This window comes from Zonotrichia albicollis, chromosome 6 (genome assembly GCF_047830755.1).
Source record: "Zonotrichia albicollis isolate bZonAlb1 chromosome 6, bZonAlb1.hap1, whole genome shotgun sequence".
NCBI lineage: Eukaryota > Metazoa > Chordata > Aves > Passeriformes > Passerellidae > Zonotrichia > Zonotrichia albicollis.
Genome location: NC_133824.1, coordinates 16,065,094 through 16,090,995, shown reverse-complemented (window position 1 = coordinate 16,090,995; position 25,902 = coordinate 16,065,094). Strand labels below are relative to the sequence as shown.

Here is a 25,902-nt window from a genome sequence, read left to right as displayed (position 1 = left end):
CCTTTTCATTAGAAGAATGAAGGACAAAACTATATGCCCTTAAAAAGGTGTTCTTGTGAATTTGAAATGTGCTCGTTTGTTGTGATCGTTTATACATCACTAACAGCCAAGGGCTCTGAGTTTGGAGTCCATTTGAGAATGTGTTAAAAAAGTACAGGGGCTGTAGAGAACCCAGTTTGGCAGGTGGAGGGAAGTTTGCACAGCCAAGTAGAGACTTCTGGGCTTGACAGGTCTTGTAGTTTCAGAAATAAAAGTAGAATTCTTTCACTGCTCCTGGCCTGTGTATTAAATAGCATCTGATTCCTTATCACTGTGGGAGTTAGGGGGAGAAGGATGGACACTTCTCAGGCCATGTGGAATGAGTGAAACCATATGGGAGGTGGTAAGTGGGTGAACCAGACAGGGACACGCATGGAATGATCTGCAGTTTCAGCCATTCGTTATGGTTGCACAGGGAAACCCAGAAGGTGGAAGACAGTTTTGAAAAAGTGCACTGTCTCTCCAAAAGTACCTCTGGATTATCTAGTTGATAGCTAGGTTGATTTCCTACAGCAGCCACCGCGCTCTTAGTGCCAACCCTCCTGAGCACATGCTGGTACTCACGAGAACTCTTACACAGCAAAGGGATAATGCCTCTGTTGGGGTGTGTGCCCACTGGGCATTGTCATGGGGGACCAGGTCCTCTGCATGGTGAGAAACCTGCTTTAGCAGGATTTAATGCATCACACTTGAGGAGTAATAAACCTTCACAAGCAACACAAAAGTGTTTAATTCCTAAAGGACAGGCCTAGTTAAGTCACTTTTGGCCAGGGGCAATTGGGGTTTAATGCTTTGTATGTAGCAATCTGAGAGAGAGGAGTTTGAGGGTAATTGCTCAATTTTCTGTCCATGTCAACAGGGAAAATGAGCAGCAGTGACTGAGCTCTGTATGGCAGGGAAACTGCTTGAGATGGGAGATGTGAGACCCACTGTGGAATGTAAAAGGTGCTATCTGCAGCACACTGCTTCCTTTTCTGTAGCAGCTAAGAGCTTCTGCCACGTGCAGACTATCCTTTGTCATGAGGTTGGAGGGAAGATGGGACAACCAAGCTAAAGTTGAAGGGCTTTATCCTCCCTTTCCTCCTTTTCCCCAGCAGGGCATAGAGAGCTTTACTCTGCTCATGTGTGTCTTTCTGGCACAGAGCTAGATAGGGCTATTTCCTGTCAGGGAGAGAAATGCTAACATTCCTCCCCCACCTCAGCAATCTGATTTGTCCTTTGGTTAGAAGTTTTTGTTTTTCCTTTCTTGTCCACCAGTTCGGCACTGCTGTATTGTATTCCATCTGATGTCTTTCTCCTTACTACTTTGCCCTTGGATTTTTCTCCTCAGCACTTTGAGACCTTATTAGCTAAGGCTGTTATCCCTCTCCCAGGTATTCCCACATAGACTATTGCCCCACCATCAGAAGTCCCTGTCTGCTTTCTCTCTGTTACTCTTGGGATGCATAGCTCCTAGAAAATGGCTTTTCTTGGAAGACTGGGATGTGATGTGTGATTTTCTGTCTGCAGGAACAACAGCTTGTTATTTTAAAGCAGATAGTGTGTGTGAATGAGACAGCTGATTGAAATGAAAGCCTGACTATGCTACACAGACAACTGGAACCTGACCTGCAGGTGAGGAAAGCTGCCAGGAGACAGTCACTAGATCTGTGCCCTCAAGGCAAAACCCTTTCCTGCCTGCTGGGAAGCCTTCTCAAGGAAGCAGAGCTGATGATTAGACCTTTCTATGCAATGTCAAACCTGTAGGAGCACTTACCTTTCTGGCATGTGCCAGCAGCTCCTTTGCATTTGAACAGGATGAGAGTCCAGGCTTTGAACAGCAGAGGGGAAGTGGGCATATGCCATGGTCCCCAATCCTTCTGGGTAGTGATATCTGTCAGGTGGGAGATCTAGAATTCACAGCCATAAAATATCCAACACTTCTTGAGCTGCATGCAAATGTACACCAATGATGATATTGTTCCAAAGAGCTGAGAATAGAGCACAGTGAGGGTTATTGTTGGCTCTGTCATTCCTGATCAGATTTGCTACTTGCTTCCCTGGTGAGCTGCTGTTTCTACAGGGCACACCAAGTGCTGGTGGACTCCAGAGGCCATGAGCTGCAAGGACAGCTGCAGTGGCTGAGCATGGGGGTAACAGAGGGCAGAATCTGCAGGAACAGTCAGGGATATGGCAAGCCTTCATAGGCTCAGAAGGCAGTGTTGGAGTGATTTGGGGAGAGCTCAATGGGTGAAAACAGTGAAATGGAGACAGAGTGAAAGACATGCTGTTTTGGAAGTGGTTTGAATGGGCTGAATAGAAGGTTTTGAGGCAGAGAGTGTCAGTGGTTATTGGGTCTCTGTGACTCTGCATTTTGACTTCATGTATGCTCTGTCAGCACACCACAGCTCTCCCCTTTGCTGCTCCCCCACCCAGTGCACTACTCTGAGTCTCCATGCAAGGTCACTGAAGGGCAGACTCTGCCCAGCCTGATGGTTTCCACTGAGCTGTTGGTCCAGGCCAGTTTTAACTCCTCCAATAATTGCTGGCATAGTGATCTAGAGCCTGTGGTGCTGGAGGAAAGCTCTCTCCTGAGAGCCACAGTGGGCAGAGGAGAGCAGAGAGTATGTCCTGAGAGACTCTCTGAGGTTCTGTTTGAAGCAGCAGACCACTGGCCAAGGGTCAGTGGGCTCCTTAATTACAAGGAGCACACTCAGCTTGTTGGGGGCTGAAAATGACAGTCTGGGGAAGCATCTTCTGTTGCTAAATTCTGCGATATGGTGGATACACAATCGTATTGGGTCTGTGATTGGTGAGTCCATAAATGTATTTGACGGACTAGGTTTACCTAAAATACCCTTTAAGAAAAAGCTCTTGAAAGATGATTACAGAATTGAGACACCATCATTTAAAACTGCCTGAGGCAAACTCCTTTGAAAATTGCAGCAGTGGAGGGACAGAGAGAGAACCGCGTAGCCCTTGATTGTAGTGTTGTTCCCTCAGGAGCTGTCCCCCCTCCTCCTCAGTTTCTCATCTGATATGAGAGAAAGCAGCAGTAAGATTCCTCATCTGTCTTATGAAAATCCGATTCTGAGTGGCTCTGATCAAACCTAGCTGGCTGTCAGCAGCGGTGGCCTTGTGTGGAGGCAGGGAGGCTTCTGAGGAGTTGCTGGATGTGGAGGTGTCATGGGTGCTGCCGATCAAAGAGGCATTTTTTAATAAATATATATAAGAAAAATAAAAAACCTAAGAATTTAGCATAAAAGAAATGTAGTTTGTCTTGTTTTTCCAGTGTAACATGAAGAGGATGAAATAGAATCAGGCATGCCTGCTCCTGAACATACTTCCACAGGAGCATCCTGAGAAGCTGCTTTCCCTGCCCCAATAATGCTCTAATGCAAAGTCCCTTATCTCCAGCGTTGTTGAAGAGGGTTTTGTGTTTCTGAGTTCACTAGACCCTCTCAGGACACCACATACCTTCTCATCTGATGCCCCATTACCTTCTGAGTATGTTTTAGCAGGGGAATAGTGCAAAGGAACAGGGAACAGCCTTTGAAAAGAGGAAAACGTGTTACTGGGAAGGAGGGCAGGCGTAGTGCTCTGTCAGGGGGCTGTTGGTAAGACTGGGAGCTGTGTTACCACTCTAAATGCTGATAACCTCAGGAGCATGGTGGACCCCAAGTCCTGGGCCTGGCCTTCAGTCTCTCCTGTCTTCTGCTGCTGCTGAAGAAACCTATGCATTAAGGGATTGCTCACCTTTAAAGCTGTCAGGGTCTGCCTCTACTTCTTGCATAAGTACAAGCCATGCTCTACTGTTTGTGAAGCCCTGCACTGAGCCCAGTGACTCATCTGACAGGGCTGTTCTGTGCCTCTCCTCACACTTCAAATGACTGAAACTGGGCAGGACCTTTGTGTCAGCAGCAGCCTTGGGAAGCAGCAGAAATGCCTGATGCCTGTCCCCTGCAATCTGAACACACCACACTATTGAGGCAAGTAGAATGTCACTCCCCAGCCAGGCATGCATCTAGCTGAGATGCAATATTATGCAAGGCAAATGTATAACCTTTTAACACAAGGCTGTAGGGTCAGTACTGAATCTGCTATATGACCTTCCCTGCATCCTGTGGCTCCTCTGGCACCCACACACAGGTGACTTTTCCCATCAGCTTGGTCAGGTTGTGCTGTTACCATCCTCTTCTCAGAAGGAGGCTTTGGGACATGGGACTCTGGTTATCTTCTGCTTATCTCAGCTTTTGAGACAGTGCCCTGGTAGCTGTGCTACTATCTGCTTTTCACTCTACTATTTTCATCTCCCTGCTGGTTGATCAGGCAGGTATGCTGCTCCATGTTGGCCAGCTAGTAGGGCAATTTCAGTCAGGGAAAGACATCCCTATGAAATTTATGTCCGAGCATCCAAAGAAGCATTCTTTATTCTCTCCATTTGCCTGCTGCTCTCCTGAGAAGGCTTCCAAGAGGCTTCAAGCTTGTTTGTGTGTTCAGCAGAAGCTGTGTCCCTTGTTCTTTGTTTTTTTGATGATTTTTTTTGCCTGTTGCTTTCCACTTTTTACTTTTTTTTCTTTTTAATTCTCCATTTTTTCACTTAGAAAAATTATTTATTGCATTGAGATGCACTAATTAAAGCCATTTTCTGGTATTTGGTTACTGAAGTGTTTGATGTCTCTCTGACAAGACCATGAAATGCACAGAGTGTCCACAGGGACAGAATTTGCTGAACACGGTGCTTTGTAAATGAGGGGACACAGTGTCGCAGCAGCTCATGAATATGAAACGCCCATGATGCTACCTCAGTGGACTTGGGAACACAGATGAATCCTGTCATGTGCTAAATGAGACCAATTTCTTTCACTTAACTTCATCTTCAATCAGACCTTCCATTTGCCTGTTTAAAATTCCCCAAACGTGATGCAGAAGGTAACAGCATTCAGTAAAACAAAGTTTTGCAGCAGCAGAGATATTGTAATTATTTCAGTTTTACATTTTATGAGCAAGCAACATAAAATCGTTTCATTTTTGTACCTGCTTGGTGGTAGGAGACTGCCAGCTCCAGAAGCCACTGCCCTCTTTGTGTTCTCTGGATATGGTGGTGTGTGCATGGGGAGGGCAGCACAGTACCCACCCACTTTATAAGAGTGTCCATTCTCCTTTGAAACACTGACCCAGCTGGGGAAGTGGATCAGACTGTGTGAGATGGAGTCTTCTTTGTTACTGGGTGCCAGGGTGGGGACTGAGGGTAGTTTTAGAGCAGCTTAGGGAGTAAGCAGCACACTCTGACTAACTGCAGTCTGAACTGGAGCATGGTTTCTAGATGCAGCTTTGCCAGTAATTTATTGCCTGACCTGGAAGAGGTTCTGTCTGTCCCTATTTATGTGCCAACTTGTATCTAGCAGACAACTTAGTTCTTTGGGACAAGAACAAGATCTTACTGGGAGTTTACAGGATTTTAAGAGACCTAGCCTGCAGGTGTTGCTACTAAACCAAAAATCAGCCCTGCTTGGGAGGGGAGGTGCAATTTACCAACTTTCAGGAGCAGCTGGGTATTGGATTGGTACAGATTCTCCCATCCCCTGCTTGTTGCTTTCTGTGGTTGTCTTCTTTGCCTGTCAGTAAGTTATTTGCTAAGAGGTAAAAAAGGTGATGTTTAGTACATGTACTTTAATATGAACACATAAAGCCCTCCTTTCTGTATGACTTGAAAAGCTGCTGTTCCTTGCTTGTTGTTTGACTGTCTGCATGTAGCATGGGTTGCCTTTACTCTTTCTTCTCCATCTCCTCCTCCCATTCACACACTTCTGTCGTGTGGCATTGGTGCCTTGCCATAACTTAGTCATGAAGCTCTTTTTGTGTAAAACCTAGATAAGTTCAGCTGTTCAAATAAAATATTATTCTTAATTATATGCTGGGACTTAGATGTTCTGGGACAATCAGTTTTGTGCAGTGACTTAACTCCCCAGTTAGCCACATTTGGTACTGGTATCTCCTGCCCCACCATAACTTCCATATGAGTAGGCTCATTTTGATTTCATTCTTTATTCACTTGTTCATAACCATCTGGGAGGTGGAGGGGAGTTTGCATTTGTCATCTAGCATGTGGTGCTCCCTCATTTTTGCACAAGCCATTTGTTCACGTCGTTGTTCAGTACATTGAGCTGCTATCTGTGAAGGTGTGTCCTTTTTTGTAGTAATTTCTGAGGTTTGCCTACATGGGCATGAGAGCCTGGCCAGTAAAGTATGTGTCAAGGTTCTGCACCAGAAGCACAGGTTTATGGCAAATTATCTGAAACCCCCACACTGAACAGGAGAGGAAAAATGTGGATCACAGAGCAAAGCACACAGAGTGGGGGTTTGTAATACAGCTGTGTTGTTGGAAAAAGATGCAGTGTGAGATTGGGAGGACATGGTCCTGTGAACATTTCTGCATGTACTAATGTCATATGTAAAGCCTCCCTGCAGCTAGTGGGAGTATTAAATGTAGAGCATATGCCTACTGTCCTGCAGCACAACAGCCCGTGCTGAGCTATTCCCCCTGCTGCTGACACTGTGCCACAACTTAGCTGTGTTACCAGAGCTTATAGGAGAAAAAGATGTGTCTCAAGAAGAGCCACAAGAACAATTAAGAGGTTGGAGAATCCGTGGGGGTAAGGTTGGGTTTTCGGTGATAAGTGAGAGCTGAGACACTTTGCAAACTGTACAGAGAGAAGGGAGAGGGATTGTGCTGAAGTGGCACCATGAGCATTGGCAGAGGGAAGAGATAGTTATGAGTAACAAGTGAAATCAAGACCCAAATATTTCAGGAATTATTTGTCCCTGATAGCAGTTAGCCCAGGGACCCAATATTTTCTTAAAATGTGAGACATTTCTGTACTGTTTCCTGTCAGTCTCCCAGTCCTAAAGGGTATTGCTTCTGCCTAGAAATGGGCAAGGCATCTGCACTTTGCAGTAGGAACAAGCGTGCACTGACCTTTGTTGGAGAGACTGGCAGGGGCCTCCAGAGCTTTTCCAGCTCTTCTGTCTGAAATGTTTTCAAAGTATCTATAAAATCTTGGAGCCTTGAATTTCTTTTGGAAAGAAATTCTAAGCAATCGCCTGAATTTTGCTAATACAGAGTGGAGGTCGCGCTCTGCAAGAGGTTTAGAAATTTCTCAATGGAATTCACTGGCAGTGAGATAAAATCAGCACTAGAGAACCCAGGAGTCATTGTGAACCTGCAAAATGGAAGGAACATCACTGAGCAGGGCCCTAAGTTTACAGCTTTTTCTAGTGTAAAAAGAGATCAACAAAACCAAAAGAGAACTGGGAAGAGTAGACTCCTGAAATAGCTGCCAAAATGAGCACTGAGTGAAGAAATTAGTTTTCTGCAAACACCTTTTACATTTCTGCTGTCAAAAGTGGATAAGGATCTGACCTTCTCCTGCTCTGTGGATGAAGACTGCTCTGTTCCCAGGTAGTTTTTAATTTACTTGTGCTTGCTGAGAAACGTTCACAGTCTCGTCATAAAAGGATAAATTAGTTCAGGAGAAGTTAAACAGTTTCTCATTCCCGTGCTCATTTTCCTGGACTTAACAGGGCACCTCTGCACAGAGCTTCATTCCCTGACTTGGACCAGTCTGTTCCCTCCTTGCTCCTTCTTGCTTATACACAGGGACTTTCTCCCACATTATCCCTGAGCAGATTTTACCAGCTGCCTCCACATGTTGGTCTGTCTGTCTGTCCCTGGAGATGCTTTTGTCCCATAAATGCATTTTGCTACACGTTTTACCAAGAGCTGGGAGCTTCTGCAGGGAAGAGCCAGCGGGATAGCAGCTTCTACCAGGTTTTGTCCTCACAAGCAGAGGTGGGGAGATCTGCCCAGCGATGCACAGGTGAGACATTCCTTGCACTTGCCTCCTCTGCCTTAGGGACAGCCTAGGGGCTGTTGCTGCAGTTTCCCTTTAAATGTCTTTGGGAAGTTTGCTGCAGTTGGAGAACCTCTTCACAGGCACCTGCTCCTTAGGAGCTAGAAGGCACAGCTCTGCTGAGGCCGGCCAAACTGTCACCCCTCTCGCCGCGGCCATGCTCGTGACAGCCCCTGTCCCAGCCTTCCTCCAGGCAACCAATTAGCGAGAAATCCCACTGTGTGCCAGCTCCGGAGGCCGCTGCGCTGGGGCCCCGCTGACCCGTGCCCGGCTGCAGCTGGGCGGGGGCACACGGCAGCCCTGCAGCCTGACAGGACTAGGGGCTTCTCGGGAAGAGCCTGCCCACGGCCTCGGCACCATGGGTGGGAATGGCTCTCCAGCTCCTGAATATTCATCTCAGCCTGGGCTGAAATACGGGCCGAAGCCAGGCTCAGCTGCCTGCTGCCATCCAGCAGGAGTGTTACTGTACTGCTGGCGGAGCTGGGAGCAGGCTGCTCGTTCCAGTGCTGAAGGGGGTCCAGCTCTGCCTGCTTACTGGGCAAGTGAAACCCTTTCCCTGAGCCAAACCAGCTTCTCCATAGTGTGAGTGCTCAGGGTCTCTGGAGAGCCTTTGTGGTTGTGAGTCTTTAAAGGAGCTCTGTATTGGTGTACTCTGTTCTTGCTTTGTGCCTCCAGTTACTTCGCCTTCTCTTTCTCCTTTGTTTTTTGCACAAACTTTTTGCAGTGCTTTATCAAATGACAGACTGTGTAATGCTTTCAGGGCCTTGCTTCATTAGTAGGATGCAAAGCACACTCAGTTCTTCCTCCTGTCCTCAATTCTTTTGTTTCTAGCATCCTTTTTACTTGGAGTAGCCATTGTCCTTCTGCTGGGAATACCCAGTGACCTTCAGCCATTCCAGTATGACACTGGAAGTCATGGAAGAGTTTTGTGACACTAAAACAAGACCTGTGTTCCCTACTGTTTGTGTCTGCTGGACCACCAGCACTTCCTTCCTGAGGAAGGTCACAGGCTTCTGCACAGCCTGAGACCCCAACAGCAGATCCTTCAACATGCAGTTTTATGTGGATTCTCTTAGTTTCTGCCCCATGTTTCATTTTTAACAGAGTCTAGGTGACTGCTGTCTGAATAAATGATAACACATAGCAAGCAGATTCTTGTAAGTACATGATGACAACATAGGCAGCAAGGTTTGGTACAGGTGGCTTCTTTCAGCTTCAAGGTTGCGTTCAGATGCATAGTCCATGGCCTTTAGAGCTGAACCTGGATTAATCTATTCCTCTTGCAAGATTTCTTGTGACTGCAGACTTCAAAGTTTTATTGCCTTGTTTAAATATTAAACAATATATTTTTAATTATTGCTAAATAACCATTTTGTGTTTCCCTCTAATAAGAAACAGGGTGCTTCAAATCTGTGAAGCAAGGGACCCTTTTTCTTCAGTGAGAGGAGAGCCCAACACTCCCCACTTACTGCTGCTGCTTTCTCTTGTTGCAGACATTCCTGTGATCCCTGACTTGGAGGAGGTCCAGGAGGAAGATCTGGCCATGCAAGTGGCAGCTCCCCCCAGGTAAGAGCACTGCCAGGTGCTCTTGAGGCTCTCATCAGCAGTGCAAACTGGCTAGTGAAATTAAACCCATCTTACTCATGCTCTTTGCATGTCAGCAGCAGTGCTGTTCAGCAGGATCTGCCATGGTCTTTTGTGACAGTAGTGCTGCAAGCTGAACAGTGAAAAATTCTCGTTTCCTATTACACAGAGAAAGCAATTACTGCATATTCTCTCTCTATATAAAAACCCCTACATTAGAATAACATATTTGATGTTGCAAAATCAAACTCTCAAAAGCAGGGAATTTCTTGATTTAAGGTTGCCTGCATAACCCCAAATGCCTCCAATGCACATGCATTATCCTACTCTTTAATTTTGATGGTTGTAGGCTGCTTTGCCCTCCACAGGATATCCTTCTTACTCAAGTGTGTAGTTAATTTACAAAGTACAGTTGTTTGAAGGGGCTGTTGCAGTAGCCTTGGAGTCAGCTCAAGGGAGACCAGAAAGTTTTAAGAAATGAAAGGTTTTGGAGTTTTGTCTTAAAAATACCAGGAAAGTCTTCTGTTCTCTAATGGGCCTATTGCCAAGGTCACAGACTGGGATTTCTGTTGATTCTTATTTGGAGGGGTGGGATATCTTACTCCTGGCCACAGATGCTTCTCTCACAGGTGAGAAGTAGTTATTGTAATTACTGTAATTATATTGTAATTATATCACTGTTAACAAAAATAATTGACAGTTTATGTAGTAAATTTAAAATTACTGTGTCTCTCACTGGAATGAATTTCTTCTTCTCTCAATTTTTTTAATAAAATGATCTGATTCTCCTATGTTCATCGTTTTCTTGCAGTAGAAAAGACAAAGGATTTTCATGGACAAACACAATAAAATTCAATTAATAGAAGCCTTTTCTATAGTGTTGGATCACTTGTGAAGGCAGGTGGTGCAACAGTGTATCATCCCCCTACACCATGTTTTTCTTGGAAGGCTTCATTTTAGGAAGTCATATTTAATAGCTCTGATGCAGCTCAGATGTAAAAAGCCAAAAATCCCTACTATTCTCTAGCTTGTATGGTGTTGCTCTCAGAGGATCCTTTGCTAAGGCACTGGAGCTGTTTTAATGCTCACTATGGTCTTCTTTTCTTTCTAGCCCTTAGAACTAGTCTGTGGATCTTCTTTTTACATGCTGATTTCTCTGAGGGAGTCCATGATTGTTCCACATGCTATTTTTATGCATGTGCACACCCTGGTACATAGATTTGTCAATGACTGCTCATTTGCTGACTGAGCTGTGCTTCTGTCTGGGTACATCCACGCCAAGAGTCTGCATGGGGCATGTGGGCACTCGAGATGTCACCAGATGACTGTTCATGCCCCCCTTCTCCTCACATGTGCTTCCACACTGACACAGGCTTGTTCTCTGACCCTTTCTGGCTGCAGTGTGCAGGTGAACCGAGTGCTGACCTACCATGACCTGGACAAAGATCTAATGAAATTTGCTGCCTTCCAGACTCTGGTAAGTGGATTTTGCTATGGGCTGGCCAATGTGAATCCCTTTTCTTCTAGGCTCATGTCATCCTCCACAGTGATACTCAGCTGTACAAAATATAAAGCCTTATCATCCAGAGAACTTGCAGTCTCCCTGTATCTGTTCCTTTCTGCAACATGGCTTTTGTACTTGTATCTGTAAATGATGTGGATATGGTATCTGTTTCTCAGATGAGGTTCTTGCTGTTGTCCTGGAAAGAGTGACCCTTATGAGGCAAATGTGGCAATGTCTAACAAATGTGTCTGGTGAAATGATAGTGTTCATTTTCCCAGTGTCTGTAAGACTGTGACTCTGTATGTTCATAGGATGGGGAGGTAGACCTGAAGCTCCTCACCAAAGTTTTGGCTCCAGAGCATGAGCTACGAGAGGTAAGTCTTTGTTTTGTGGAAACACCAACAAGGTAAAAGTTTCTTGTGTGTCTCAGACTGTACTAGGAAAGGAAGTCTTGTCAGTGGGAGGGAGAAGAGATGTGAGGAGGAGCTTGTCCAAGCTATTGGAGGTTTGATGTCCCCAGCAGGTGATTTTTAAGATAGATAGTGCTTTCTTGGTGTGAGTTGGTGGCATCACTATGATTGGCCAGTATGAAGGAGCTGATCAGGAGAATGTGCAAGGCCTAGTATGGTCAGAGATCCCTGCAGAAACAGTGCTTTGTCCTTTAGTGGCCACCATGATTTACAGGTGGTTCCACAGGAAAGCACAGAGGGACAAAGGCAGAAAGCAATTTGGGTTTGGGCAGGGGGTTTTTAAAGCTGGACAGAACAACCTCAATACAACTGGGTGGGCAGGAGCTCAAGACTTGTAGCAAAGGATTTCTGCAGCTTTGAACTGCACATGCTTCAGCAAAAGTGCAGAAGAGTAGTGAAAGGGCTTCTTTCTATGCCCTGCCTGGGAGTATCTAATATTAACATTATCATCAAATATGTCCTTTTTGGGATTTTAGAACATGAATAATTTTGTCCACATTTTAAAATTGTAGCAGATATTCACATATCATTCTGGCTAGTATTCCTGCTCTAGACAGCTAAATCTGAGACTCCCTGGTCAGGGCAGTTGCCTTTTGGTTTCTCTCTTTGCTATTCTGGCATTGTTCAGAGAACTTTAGGGGCACAGTAACATTTCAGCATGTTTGTCTTTTTTCCTCTTGGTAGGATGATGTCAGCTGGGATTGGGACCATCTCTTCACAGAGGTGTCATCAGAACTGGTGACTGAGTGGGACCTGGGACAGTCAGAGAGGGAGGACCACCTCAGTCTCCCCTAGAGCTCTGACACACCAAGATGTCTCATACATCCATCTCCTGTAAATAGTTAAGCACCTACATTTTCTATTCACTTGTTTGTATTTGAGAATTTATTTCAGACATGAAAATAAATAGGACCTTGCTTCATAGAAAAATTGTCTTGGGAGAAGTTTGGGTTATTTTTTAATAAGAATTTTTGTTCTCAAAAGAAATTAAGAATTCTAAACACAATAAAATATTTACTTATAAAGAGTCATTACACCTCAATAGCACCTCTGCAGATAACTGCAATGGTTGATCTTTTCTCTATGGAAACACTGCCTCTCTGGAGTGGATTGTCATACAACGGAGTGTGGTTTGCACTGATGGCTATCAGAGAAGCTTGGGCTGATATGACTTGTTTTCATAGGACATCCAGGTTACCATCTTCCTCACAACAGACACCTCAAGCTATCAGGATATCTGATTTATATTTCATCCAGCAGCCTTCAGCCTTTCCTTGTTAGTTTAACCTCTCTCTGGAGCATTACCTCTGTATTGACTCAGGATGCAGCACCACCTATTAAACTGCCACTTCTTACAGCCCCTCTTTATACCTTGAGGTTTCCCAGCTAAATTCTGACCAGGCTTAACCTCACTTAGCTTTTGCAATCACATGAAACCACAGCCTGAATGGAGATCACTTCAGGCATAGGTACTTTGCAAGGAAAATGTTTATTCCACGTATGTGAAAGAATGGAGCCTGATGCTCTCAAATAAGATAACTCCCTGGTGGGTGTCTCCTTGGAACCAAGTAACTCACTCTTATTGTCGTCTAGCTAAAGAAAAACTCATTTTGCTGTTAATACCTTGTCCCTGTAGAACCATGGTCATTATTTGCAGGAAACACTAACATTACTTCTAAACCAATGTCCTTCAAAGCCTTGCCCTGTTGGAGAGTCTTGCTGTATACTTCTGGGGAGTGCAGGTGCTGGGAGGAAGCTTGCTGTGCTGCTTTTCTTTGCTTGTTTGGTTGGTCTAACAGAGCACTGCATTCCCACTTTTGTGACAGCAGAACAAGTCAAATAGCTCTCTGTGAATTCACTACTCTGCAGAATTTTAGGTGAGAGCTGACATGCCAAACAACTTTACCAACAAAAAAGAATGAGTTGGGCCCCACTCTGGGGCCACAAAAATAATGGGAGACTTATCTGTCTTAAGGAAACTCTAAGCTTTTTACAACCAAGACATCTCTCCTGTAACTAGAAAACCCAGTGAGGCATTAGCTTGGGAGGCCATTGTACAGAAGATAATCTGAAAGTCTTTCTCTGAGCAGAAAAACCTGTTTTGGTAGGAGCAGAAACTTCACAGCTGAGCTAGCATCTACTTTGCTGTGACACTTATGATTCCTGGCCAAAGAGAATTTAGAATGTTTTGTACATCCAGGAAAAAAAAATTAATTCAGGAAACTAAAATAGGTTAGTAAATCAGACAACAAACTAGTCTGAAAGGAAAAAAAATGGGTGTTTTAGGCAGCTGGGGACCCTGGGCAGGGATACTCTGGAGTGGGAAGCAGGTGTGTGGGCCAGGCTTGTGCCCAGTCTGGGACCTTGGTAACTCAGCAAACACCTGAGTAGAGCTGGAGAGAAGGGCTTGAAAAAGAATGCCAGCCTCATCTGTTTTATGTCAGGAAGAGGTATCTTTGCTATCTTTGCTGTCTTTGCTATCTTTGATTATTTGGTCTGACCTGTTATAATATAGGCCATGGCAGAGTCCTGTGAGAGGGGGCTGAGCTTTGCCTGTCTTTTAGAAAGGCAGACAACATCAGACTCTTTCCTTGTTACTTTTTAATAGATGATTGCCCTTATGGTTTAAAATCTGCTTTATTTCTAGACTCAGTTTTTGAGTTTCATCTTTTGTTTCTCGAGCCTGCTTGATTTCACCTTTCCACAGCCATGCTGTCAGGTCTTTTCTCCTTGCCTCACTATTTATGTGCACTGGGATCAAGTTGTCTCTTTAATTTCCTTCAATAAACTTAATAGACTGAGACTTGTTTCCATGTCTCTCCCATTCCTTGCACAGCTGGAGGAGGGGAGGTGGGTGTCAGGCTCCTGGCCCTTCTCCACTAAGCTCTTCCCACCCACTTTCCTTCCACAGTTGTGTTTTAGTTGCAGTGATGGAAAGATGAATAAGACCTGATGCTTCTTCTTTCTCAGGTCCTGGTGCTGTCACACATGTTACTGTCCTTACTGAAGAGGAGCAGTGAGCTGCTCTTTCGAGGCCAGGCTTTCATGCACCAGGGTGTATTGGCTGTGGCAAAGTTGCCTCAGGAACCCACATTTCTGACAAGTCCTGTGGAAAGAGCATGCAGGAGAGGAAATGGCAGGTGTAACTTCTCCTTGTAGACTGCAAAGCAGTTGCTCTGGTTGATCCTCAGGTGAGGTAAGAAGAGGGAGCTGTTGTCAGAACAGTGTCCCCAGTTCCTAGGAGCTCAGGTCAGCCCTCTGGGCTGTGCGTATAGAGTAGTATTCCCTTGCTGGTCTCCACAGACCTTGTATTGCAGAGGGGTAATGCAAGGTACAATCGTCTGCTTAGGGCCACACAACAAATCTTTGGCAGAATCAGGGTTAGAAATTAAGAACCTCAGGTTCCCAATTCAAACATGGCTTGCATATACCTGGCAATCATTTTCCATCTTCAGTTCAAACATGGCAATTCAATGCAGAGCAATCTTGCTTAGTCTTTGTTCTGCTGTGTACTTACATTGCTGAGGATGAGCTGCAAACCCATCAAGGTGTGTGTGTCCACAGCATGTTTGGCTCAGTGAGCTGGCATGAGGTGTCTGCCCAGGGACTCACTGGGATTCTGGATGGCTGTAAATATCTACCTGCAGGTAGCTTCTGGCGGACTCAAAGTTCAATAGAGCAATACTGGGAAAATGGTGAGCCTCATCATAGATAAAGAAGTGCATAAATGAAAAATTATATCTAGGTTCTATTGGTTTTAGAAATCTCTGGTTTTGCTTGTAATAATACACATGATATTTATAGGCTTTCTTGGTGGAGATGCCTTACTGCAGTTTGATGGGGGAACATTGAGGCTGAGATAGAGCCTAGGAAACACTGGGAAAAATGGAGGAAATAAAAGCTGAAAAAATGCCAGACCCAGCAACTTTCCATTAAAGAACCTCTTAGAGGGACTCTGGCTGGCTGTTTTATTAAGTGTGATAAAGTGAGTGGAGGTGGGGGGGGAGCTCCTATGTTAATAAGTTGGAAAGGCACTGCTGTTCCTCTCTGCAAAGCATCTCAGGGAAAGTGGAATTAATTCATGGCATATGCTCCCAGCATCTGCCGCGGTGACCCGGAGTGGCGGGAGCCGAGTGCCAGGCAGTGCGAGCCAGGGCCTGGATCCCCTGCTGCTCTGCTGGGCCTCATGCAGGGCTGCTGCTGCTGCCTGTGGCTGCTCCTGTGAGCTCACCCAGCTGCCAGCCTGCTGGCTGGCCTGGGACTGTCACAGCCTGGGCCACAGTATTTCTGCCTCTGGAGAAGGAGAGATGCTCTAGCTTGGGGAGGGAGAAGGGGATGTTTGGATATGAAAGAGACCAGTTTGAAGGAAAGCTAATCCAGTTTGTCTGAAACAGCCTAAATTCCTCCCACAACATTCCCTGACCAAGACCTCCCTTCTCCATCCATATGACTTGTTCTGTCTTGCCATGAGTTTTCCTCTTCATTCTTTTCCACCATATCTTTACAGATGATTTCATCCTCTCCTTGAGAGAGAGAGAGCAGACATATTTGGTGTTAGATGGGATTTCATTCTGTGTTTAATGGCTTCTGGGAAATAACTTTTCACACCTTATTTCCCCTTGACTGGCCCAGACCACTAGTACAGAGTGCTGTGGTAATCTTTGCCTGTGCTTCATGATCTGCCCATGAGCTTTCCCTCAGGAAAGGGCATCCAGAGCCAACCCTGCAGGCTGCTCTTTCTGCAGCCACATCCTTCCACCTTTTTGGACAGCTGCCTGAGATATGGGACAATTTCATGGCCTGGAGAGCTGACAGAGCCAGTAGGAACTGGAGTGGTGGGTGATCCCCAGGCAGGCCAGAGATGCCCCATGCTGCCCACGTGCTCTTCCAGCAACTGCTCCTTGCAGTTTCCCCAGTTGTGCTCTCTTTTGAAATGTGGTGCCCCAGTCCTGGGCTGTGCAGGGATGGGTCTGTGCTGACTGAGGGCCAAGGCAGGGCAACATAGGGAATCCACCGCTGGGTGCCCTGGTGAGACCAGTCCTCTCTGGGCTGTGCTTTATCCAGGGGGAAGCCTGCACTCCTGGCCATCACAGCCTAAGAAGGACCCTGCTTGATTCAGTCATGAGTGCTGTGTGGCATGGATGTCCAGAGTTCCTGAGCCCACTAATCCCTCTGCCATGATCCCTGGGGAGATGAAACATTTCCTCCTAGTGCCCTGTTAACTTGCATCTGCCCCAGAAGGCTGCTCTGCACAGACCTCACTGGGGCCACAACAGCTCCATGCCATGGGCTCTCTTATCACACTCCATCTCCTGTCACTTTCAGGACCACTTCATTATCCTTTTATTAGCTCTCTTCTCCTGCTTATCGTTATTAATAATCACACTGGATCAGCTGGAGTGCTGACAGCTGCCCCTTGTCTATTCTTTCTGTCTATTTTAATCCTGCCTGCTTATCTGAAATAAACCTGATCCTTTTTCTTTTAATTAAAGAAATTTGGTGAGCCAGCCCCTCCTTCATGCAGAGATAGGACTGATCACACCAGTGATATGGAGGGAGCAGGAAAAGGGGCAGATTACTGGGTGACAGTGTTTTCCACAGCCCAAAGATATGGGATGTCAGAGTAAGGCTGGAAGAGATTTGAGGCACATGTGCTGTGAGAAGAAACACAGCACTGGGTCATTGTGAGGTACTTATTTTGGGATGTCTGTGTCTGATCCAATGTATTGATGCAGGGCCGTGTGACTACACTGCACTAGTGCAACACAAACAAGGGAGGTCTGTTCACTTCTCTCTCTTTAGCATGGGTGGCAATAGCAATGCCAGGCTCAGAGCCAGTGTGAGTGGCCAGGGCTGCTGGGATCACTGCAGTTCCTACAGGGGTAGAGGAATTTGTTTTTCAGTGCTTTATAGTGCTGCCAGAAGATGCAAGTGCTGGTCTTCACAGTGATGCTCCTGTTTTGTGCTCCCACAGGCATTGCTTCCTGGGGCCACCAATCTCATTCTAGTCTCTTAAAAATGCCTCACTGGGCAGTTTGCTTGAGTTGAAATATTTGTGATGTCTGTAGAGACAGGTCACTCAAGGAAGGGCTGTGCAAATAGGCTGGGAGAAAATTGTTGTGCTAATTCACACTTTTATGAACCCATAAACTCAAATCTGCATTCATTGCAATCTGCAAAGTGACTGGAGTGTGGGCTGAAATGCTTAGAAAGTGTTAATCAGGGGTCCGTAACAAAGCAAAACGCTCTGAAGTGCAGCAGCAGGAGCTTGGCCATAAGCAGCAGGAGTATTCAACCTTAGTGCTAACCAGGCCAATTCCTTGGCTCTCAAACGCTTCCTTTCAGATGCTCACGTTGCAGGCTGACTGAATGCGTATGTACCTCTGTACAGAATATGGCAGCTGGCTCAGATTTGTAGGGCTGTTTCACCCGACAGGCTGTGGGCCCAGGAAGGGTACAGGGCAGAACTTCCTGATGCTCAAGTGAGAGTGTAGCTTTGAAATCCTGTCAAGCAGAGCCATGCTGGCTTCTGTCCTTGTGCTTCTGTTGCTTGTGAGTATTGCAGCTGGCTGGGATGAATGTTAACCTGCAGTTCGGATGTTGGTGATGGAGCTGCCCCAGTACAAACCCATGTATGTGGCTTTGCAGATAATTTAAAAATATGTGATTCTCTGGTAGTCACAGGCAAGAATTGTGTGTGGTGATATTTATGCTGTTGCTTCTATGTGAAATGTCCTGCTGCTTACAGAAAATCTCTTCATTATTACTTAATGTTGAACAAAATGTTTGGAAGAAGAGAACATGCAGGAAGATGAGAACATGCAGGAAGATGAGAACATGCAGGATTCACTTGCCTAAACTGATATACTGTTAATTGATCAGCTTTTATTATATAACCCTGCTCCTTCAGAAAAATCACTCATGTTTTGGACCCAAGTAGGGAAAATTCTCAGGATGGTTTTTGGCCCTGAAATGATGAGGGACACTGTATTTGGTGTTGTGGAACATTTTCAATCAGCGAAAAGAGATGGGCTTGCTGTCCATGTGATAGACTGAAGTCTTACTCTGATCATTATCCTGATCAGCAGAACTACTCACAAAGCCAGGAAAATGCCTTGGGAAATTGCCAAAGAATTTGATCCAGTTCAGGCAACCTTCTGAGTGCCTGGAATTCCAAAGCCAAATTGGAACTAAGCCCATGGCTCCCTGTGGCCTGCAAGGTTGTATGTGAGGATGGCTGTAGGCTTGGTAAATCAACCTTGTGGGCAATAAATGGGCAATAATAGTTCAGGCTATGGTAGCTGTACCTGAGCTCATGCACAGCTAGTCCAGATAGCAAACCCCATCTAACCCAGAGGGACAAGAAACAGCCTGGACTTGCCCTGCTGAGTGCTGTAAGTCCTCATCTCTAGTTCCTTTAAAGCCTCCCTAGTGTTGGCCTCTGTATTGCTCTATGCCACACAGAGATACTCTTACTCACTTCCATGGCTTTCAAACCATAGTCCCTGAGATTTAGGATTCTGCGTGTCCCTGTGCATAGGGGATTGGATGCTCTTAATTTCATACAGAGGGACCAGAATTGTAGGCTGATAATTCAAGTTCTTCAGGGTCCCACAGTGAGACTGTGACACCGCTAAGAACCGAATCAGCACCTCTGAGCATCCATCCGGTTTCACAGCCACATTTCTTTGCTAGCTGAAATTATGCACAAGGACGATATATTTGTTTATTTTGATTTTCAGCCAAGAGCTGGTTTCAGGCTATGGATCTCCTTCCAGATGTTCATAAACACAAAGTAAATCAATATAGTCTTTGTACAAAACATCTTCCCCAGGAACAGCACCAGAACACTGCCCGCCTGGTAGTATGCCCACTAAGATAGGAAACTAATCATGTCCTGCAAAAACTGCTTTCTACCTTAAGGCTGCTCTGCTTATCCCAGAAACAGCCAGGGAAAGGGATGAGTTGTGAATGAGCCTGACTATTTTCCAGGGTAAACTCTGGAAGTCTGAAGCTATTAGGGCTCTTCAGCCTCCTGATGTCTCTCTCTACAGAGAGAATTCTTCTGCTAAGTTCAGCAGAAGATGACCATAAAGTAGGGATGAAAAATCTCCATGCTGAGAGATGCATAGGCCATCAGTAAGGCTTTGGTAAGTCATACAGTATCACACTACCTTAAGGTTAACCAAAGAAATGCAGTGGGTTTTTTGTTTGATTGTTCGGTCGGTTTCTTAAGTCACATGGTGGTCGGGAGCCTTTAACAAAACTATGGGCCCTGCCTGTTCCAGGGCCTGTATGCTCTTGTCAGAGGGTATCCCAGCCCTAGCACAGTTGTTAATCAAGTGAGATTGGTTGTGGCACTGTCTGTGACTCTTCTTGTGACATAAAACAGGCAAAGAGAGAGCTCTGTAAGATGTCTGTGCATGACATGCAATTGAGTGTGGAGTTTGGAGAATATTTGTTCAGTAAAGGCAATGTCACGTTACTCAAATGTACCTGGAATAGTTGTGGGGGTCTAAAACATCCAATCTTAACTTGTCAGATTAACAGGTTTTTTGTTTACATAAGGTGGACTTATATGTGTGTCATACTGCATACAGGCCTTTCCTTGGGTGGAGGGTGTCCCTGTGCCACATAGAGCATACCTATATCTCACCAGCTGAGCAGGTTCTGTTTTGTTGGGCCCAGGGATCTGTTTGTCTATCAGTATAACGTGCACTGCACCAGTGATGGCTGGGGTTGGAAGTATTTATGGCAATTAAAATGTTTTGCCTGGAAGCTGTTTTGGGGCTTTTTTGAAGTGAGGATTTTCAGACTTCAAGGTGTTAACAGCCCCTCTAAACGGTTTTGTTTTTTAATTGCTGCAAATGACTGTGGAGCCATTAAACATTCGCCTCTCTGCAGTTGTTTCTAAGCCCTTTCAGTCCTTCTTCTATTTATTCTGTTTTATTCAGTCAGGTAGCTTCGGGGCAGTGAAGATCAATACTTTACTTTGATAGAAAAGAGTCAGGTTTGAAACACAGAGATAAAACTGACACATTTTGTATAAATTTAATTAAAAATGCACCTTTTGTGGGTTGTTGCAAGCACAAAGCCAGCCCTCCATCTAGCTATCGCTCTGTCTCACTCTCTGGCTCTCTCTTCCCTTTCTTGTTCCTAACAGGAAGATCTCTAAATCTCCCTCACCAACAAAGCACCTCGTTTTATGATTTTTGTCTTGAAAGTTTAGCACTGAGGGAGCAGGATAGAAGAGATGTGAAATTCTAAACAGACCTTCTGCTCTCTCTCTGGTCCCATTCCTTTTGGTGGTGGTGGCTGGGGGAACAGGGAAGGAGCCAGCTCCCCAGTGGAGAAAGGAGGGGGAAGAGGCAATTTTTTTTTAATTTTTTTTTTTTTAACCCAGCAGATTGCATACCCTGGGGCACTTTCTGTTTGGATCTGTAGCTTTCCTCCATTCCCGCCCCCTCTTCTTGCTTTGTTAAACTGAGAATTATTTTACTGACTACATGTGCATCCCTGATCCCACTAGGATGGTGCTGGCTACATGTCAGTGTCTTTATTCTCTCTTTTTCCTGCCCTGCTCCCCCTCATTTCTTCCCTCTTCCTCTCTCCCTAACCCTGCTGCCAGTGGGCACATTTGTCTTGTGTTTTATAATATGGCCCCTTTCACCCCCTTCCCCTGCATCTCTCTCTCTCTCAATCCTGTTTGGCTCAGTTCATTTTTCACTTGAGTGCCTTTCCTCCCAGACTTCCCTCTGCTCCAGCCTCCCTCTGCTCAACACCAATAAAACACACACAACACAGGTAGAACAAGGTGCCAGGGCTCAGTGTGAAAAACGACTCACACACCACTCAATAACCAGGGCTGTAAATTGCCCTCTCTTCACCCTCTGCCGCCTTCTGGGGACAGCAGCTTGGCTGGGCCCTTGCAAAATGGGCTGTCCTGATACAGGGTGGGATCGGGAAGCCCAGTGGGAATTAGACACTGCCACCACCATGGCAGAGACTTTTCCAGTGCTGTCTTTTGGGGTTGTGGGATTTAGTGTCTTTTATTTACTCCCCATGGGGCCATGCAGCCCAAGGGGCTCCAGGGACTTGTTGGAATATGGGGGTTGTGCCACTAAGGGGTGCGAATGACCTGCCTGGCCTACACACCACCTCTTTAAGTCATATTTTGTGGCCAAGAGTTTCAAGATTTGTTCTATCCATAGAAGCTTTGGGAGGGTTTTAAAGGGAAGGGTCTCTGAGGGTCTCTGTTCCTGAGCTGGCAGCTCTGACTGAACACTTTCATCTCTGAAAGCAGGACCTCTATGGCTGGTGTTCCCTGTGCCTGCACCAACCCAGCTTAAGCACCTCAGACACCCACTCCCTACTTTTGAGCCATGGCCTGGCCTTCCCTGGGAAACAGCACTGCCCTGGCTGCACACTCACCTTGCACACTGTGCTTCTGCAGTGCTCACAGCTTGGAGCTGTGCACTCGTGTTCAAACAAACTTACAGGAGAGAGAAGTAAACCACCTGAGAAAAAGAGACCACCTGTCAAGGAACAGGCAAGGGCAAACAAAGGGTAACAAAATAAATGTGAACAGCGCCTCTCAGAAGCCATCAGCACCTGCAATTGGTTCTTCCTGTGTCTTTGAAAGCCCCATATGCTTGGTACATTATGGATGGTGTGGAGAAAGGGAGCGAGGGGACGCTAAGCAGATGTCATTGGGAGAGACTGGACAGAAAGAAAAGAAAGGATCTAGAAGATAAGAAGCTTGACCCTCATACACAGGCCAAGTGAGCTTCTGAAGAAAGCTGAAGGACAAAGAGGCACAGCTGCATATACTGAAGCAGCAACAAAAATTAACCTGCGTGATGGGGCAAAGGAGAGGTGGTGTCTGCTTGCCTTTCCATGACCCAGATGATTTGGGGGTGTGTGTGTGGCTGTCTGTGGGTCAGCATGCAGGCAGTGCCCAGCTTGAGGCAGAGCAGGGGCTTTAAGGTCCAGCAGCAGAGAGCGATGTGCAGCTACTGCACAGAAATTTACTTTGAATTCCATTGTGTCTGACTTTAGCTGTGAAACTACAGTTGCTGTGAATTTTACTTGGGAATCAGAAGATGCTGTTTAGGTGGTGCCAAGTTGTTTAACAAGATGCAGAGTGGGTCCAAGCCCAATGGATTTCAGGTGCCAACTCCTCTTGTCGTAAATAGTTGCCAACTCAGACAGGTGTGCGTGTTTCCTGCTACTGGTTTCATTTGGCTCTGGGATGCCTCACCATCTCTCCCTGAGTTAATTTGTGGCAGTAATATAATGTAGAACATCTAGCCTTCTACTTGCAGGAGGCTGCATTTCAGCTGTGAGTGAGGAGTGTATTTTGTAGTCTATTTACTAGTGCTTTAGCTCATCAGTGTAAAAGGAAAATACTCATCTTTGTATCGCCCTGTGCCTCAGCCTGTACTGGTGTCTGTGCCCTGCAGCTCAGGCTGCTTAGTTTTACCAGCAGTAAAGGCAGAGAGTTTCCTTGCTGAGCCAAAGCGTGATGAGTTAACTCAGTCAGTTTGTCTACATAATACCGGCTGGAATACCAGTTCAAGTTCTCCTGAGCGATTCGTGGAGTTGAATGCTGAGGGCCGGTGTCCCGGGGAATGCGCCGGGCAGGAGCGCGCCGCTCAGTGCACGTCTGCAGACCGACAACTCTCGCGTCTGCTGCCTTTAATCATGGCAAATGAAAGTTTCTAAACAGCGGAAGGTGCCAGGCTTTGTGTTCTGCCACCGGAGCTGCCTCTGCGCCGCCGTCAGTGCCGGTAATTGCAGACAGAAGCTGCTTTGTGTTAAAGTGGCATCGGTAATTGAAACGGAATTCAGAATCAGGACCCTGCAGGCACCGCTCGGTGAAAGAAGAAATAAAGATCGTTTGGGTCACATCTTTTGTAATTTGCGTTTAATAATCGTACCAGGAGGTACATACAAAGGGAGAGGAGAGATAAGACACAGCCCGCTCCCCCTCCTCGCTCTGCCTTGCAGCCTTCCCACGGAACGGAGGAGCCTGGTGGGAACGCCGCGCTCCCCCCGCCTGGGCTGGGTGCTGGGAGGACTGCCGGCTCCCTCCCACCGCGGCTCGGGGCTGCTTGGGGAGGCCGAGCCACACGGAGAGAACGACTCCTTGGGTTCCTGTTAAGCTGGATGCTCAGGTTCTGGTCTTATGGTTAGGCTGAGGATTTATGGGCCCAGGTGCTGGCTCTTGCCCAGTGGGGCTGGTTCAGCTCTGAGCATCAGAGGGCACTCCACTGGTTTGCAGTTTCTGAGTTTCCCACTGCAATGGGATCCTTTTGGTATCCTTTGATGGGCTTCTGCAGTAATGCCTATACATGTATATTCAAGAAAATGCAAGCTGTAGGATGTGGCTCATACTGAAATGTCCCAAATTTCCCTCACCACAGCACAACAAGGCCTTCTCTGTTCTTCTGCTTCTGGGAAATGGAATATTGCCTGTGCTCCCCACAAATTTCAGCCAGGCTGTGCCTGAGAAGGCACGAGGCTGTGTACCAGCACTGGTGGGCACCAGCACTGTGCCAGGAGCCTGCTCATGCTGAAAAGGCCCCAGTACTAGAGCCTGTGCCCTCGAAAATTCATTTGTGTGGATGCAGCCGTGTGGTTTCCTTCTTGACCTGTTTGGTGTGTGACTTTTGATCTCAGGATATTGGAGTTACCAGGGAAAAGCCGTGTAGTAATAAAAATATTGCAGAGGTGCTCAGGAGAGGACTGTGGTAGAAGACACAAAGATCCTGCCAAAGATTGTGAGGAAAATGTAGTGCATGCTGAGTGCAGGTAACTTCTGTTCTTTTTGGCTTCATGCAATGCTTAGCTGATGCTTGTTTGGCCCTAAAAGAAGACAGATGCAGTCTCTCTTTCCTTCATATCAAAGTGCACAACAGTGCTTCTGCTGTGGCCAGTGCTGTTCTCTGTCTGCCTTTTAGAGCAGGATAGTGGGTTGGGTGGCCCTCTGGACTAAGCAGGTACAGCCTATTTCTCTCATGCTCCTGGCAGCTTGTCATGGTGTGCTTCTGCAGTGCTTACCATGCAGGCTGGGTTGAAGGCCCCAAAGAAGCCACAGCCAGATGATGATATGGACCTTCACTTTCAGCCTCATGCTGATCAGGGACATTCAGCTGTTCTGACAGTGCCCAAAGTGTGCACTCATAAGTTTCTGCTCTGAAGAAGAATCTTCATCATCCAATACAGAGTTCCCCTTAACCTGAGGCCCTGTTCCTGAAGGAGTTAAACCTGTCAGATACCTCCACCATAACCTCTGGGGTGGTCAAGACCTATGACGTCATCTAGAATATGAGAACCAAGAGGATCTGGTTCTATGATCATATGGTCTACTGATCTGCCTGTGATTTCCCTTAGCTTTGGCTCTGTTGAGCCTTGCTGTAGTGCAAATATAACCCAAATTTCTTCTTCAGTAAAAAAACCCAGCAACACTTTTATTTCTTGTGCCAAGTCCAACCACAGGAAATGCATACATAAGAAATGGCAGTTTCCATTCACATATATTCCATTTTGGTCATTTTAAAACCCAGTGACAACCTGGGAACTACTCTAAATCCAGATGAGATGAAAGCAGATGCAAGCAGAAACAGTCCATTCCACCCTTGAATAGTTGATCTCTTTACCAGAGATTTCTAGTCCATTATGGGGAGCAAACTACTGCCTGGGCTTATTTCACGCGGTGCACATTTTCTCTACCATTAGGCTTGGCTCATGGACAGGCTTCATTGTCACTTTTGAGGATACAAAGGAGACATCTCCAATGTCCAGCAACTCCCCTGTGCTCTGTATTGGTGCTGTAACCTCATGGTTTCCCTTGTACACAAACTCTGCATTTCTTCCTTAAGCTGCTTCTGGCAGCTCACCATTTCACAGTTCTTGCCTATGGCCAGGAAGAGCATCATCTGTCAGCTACATCTGGAGCTGCCATCCTGCCTTCTCCCAGGGAGCCCAAGGGGTCCTTTTCAGAGGGCCAGAACAGCAGTTGTGACAGGAGAAATTTAGGTTGGGGAGAGGTACCTTGACTTCTGCTAGTTGTAATTGCAAGGAAGAATCTTGTTAAATTTTGAGCCAATATCCTGACTTTTGTTTAGCCCACAGAAGGCTAAACATGACTTGGTGTCCTCGTGCTCAAATGTTGTTAGTAAGTACTCAGAAGAAAATACCCAGACACCTGGAATCAGATGAGGGAGAGTATCTGAAAGAGGTAAAGAGTTTCTCATCATGGTGGAGAGAGTGTCCAAGCTCTGTGTAACTACATGCAGACACCCAACCTTTCCTTATGTCTGAGAAACTAAGGCTGAATTAGCCTTTGGATGCAGAGCAGAACTGCTGGGGATGTCCCTAATTGGCTGAGGCAATCCATACATGGAACTGT

General features: G+C 46.2%; 1 protein-coding gene across 3 annotated transcripts in view; it reads left to right on the top strand.

The window, feature by feature from the left end:
- The window catches only part of IFT43 (intraflagellar transport 43), a 44,294-nt gene extending 31,875 nt beyond the window's left edge, over positions 1–12,419 (top strand). For all 3 annotated transcript variants that reach the window (XM_074542590.1, XM_074542591.1, XM_074542592.1), the window contains 4 exons: positions 9,425–9,497; positions 10,917–10,992; positions 11,331–11,393; positions 12,174–12,419. In XM_074542590.1, coding sequence (XP_074398691.1) covers positions 9,425–9,497; positions 10,917–10,992; positions 11,331–11,393; positions 12,174–12,284 — 323 coding nt within the window. In that variant the 3' untranslated portion in view covers positions 12,285–12,419. The remainder of the gene's footprint in view (positions 1–9,424; positions 9,498–10,916; positions 10,993–11,330; positions 11,394–12,173) is intronic.
- Positions 12,420–25,902: the final 13,483 nt, after the last annotated feature.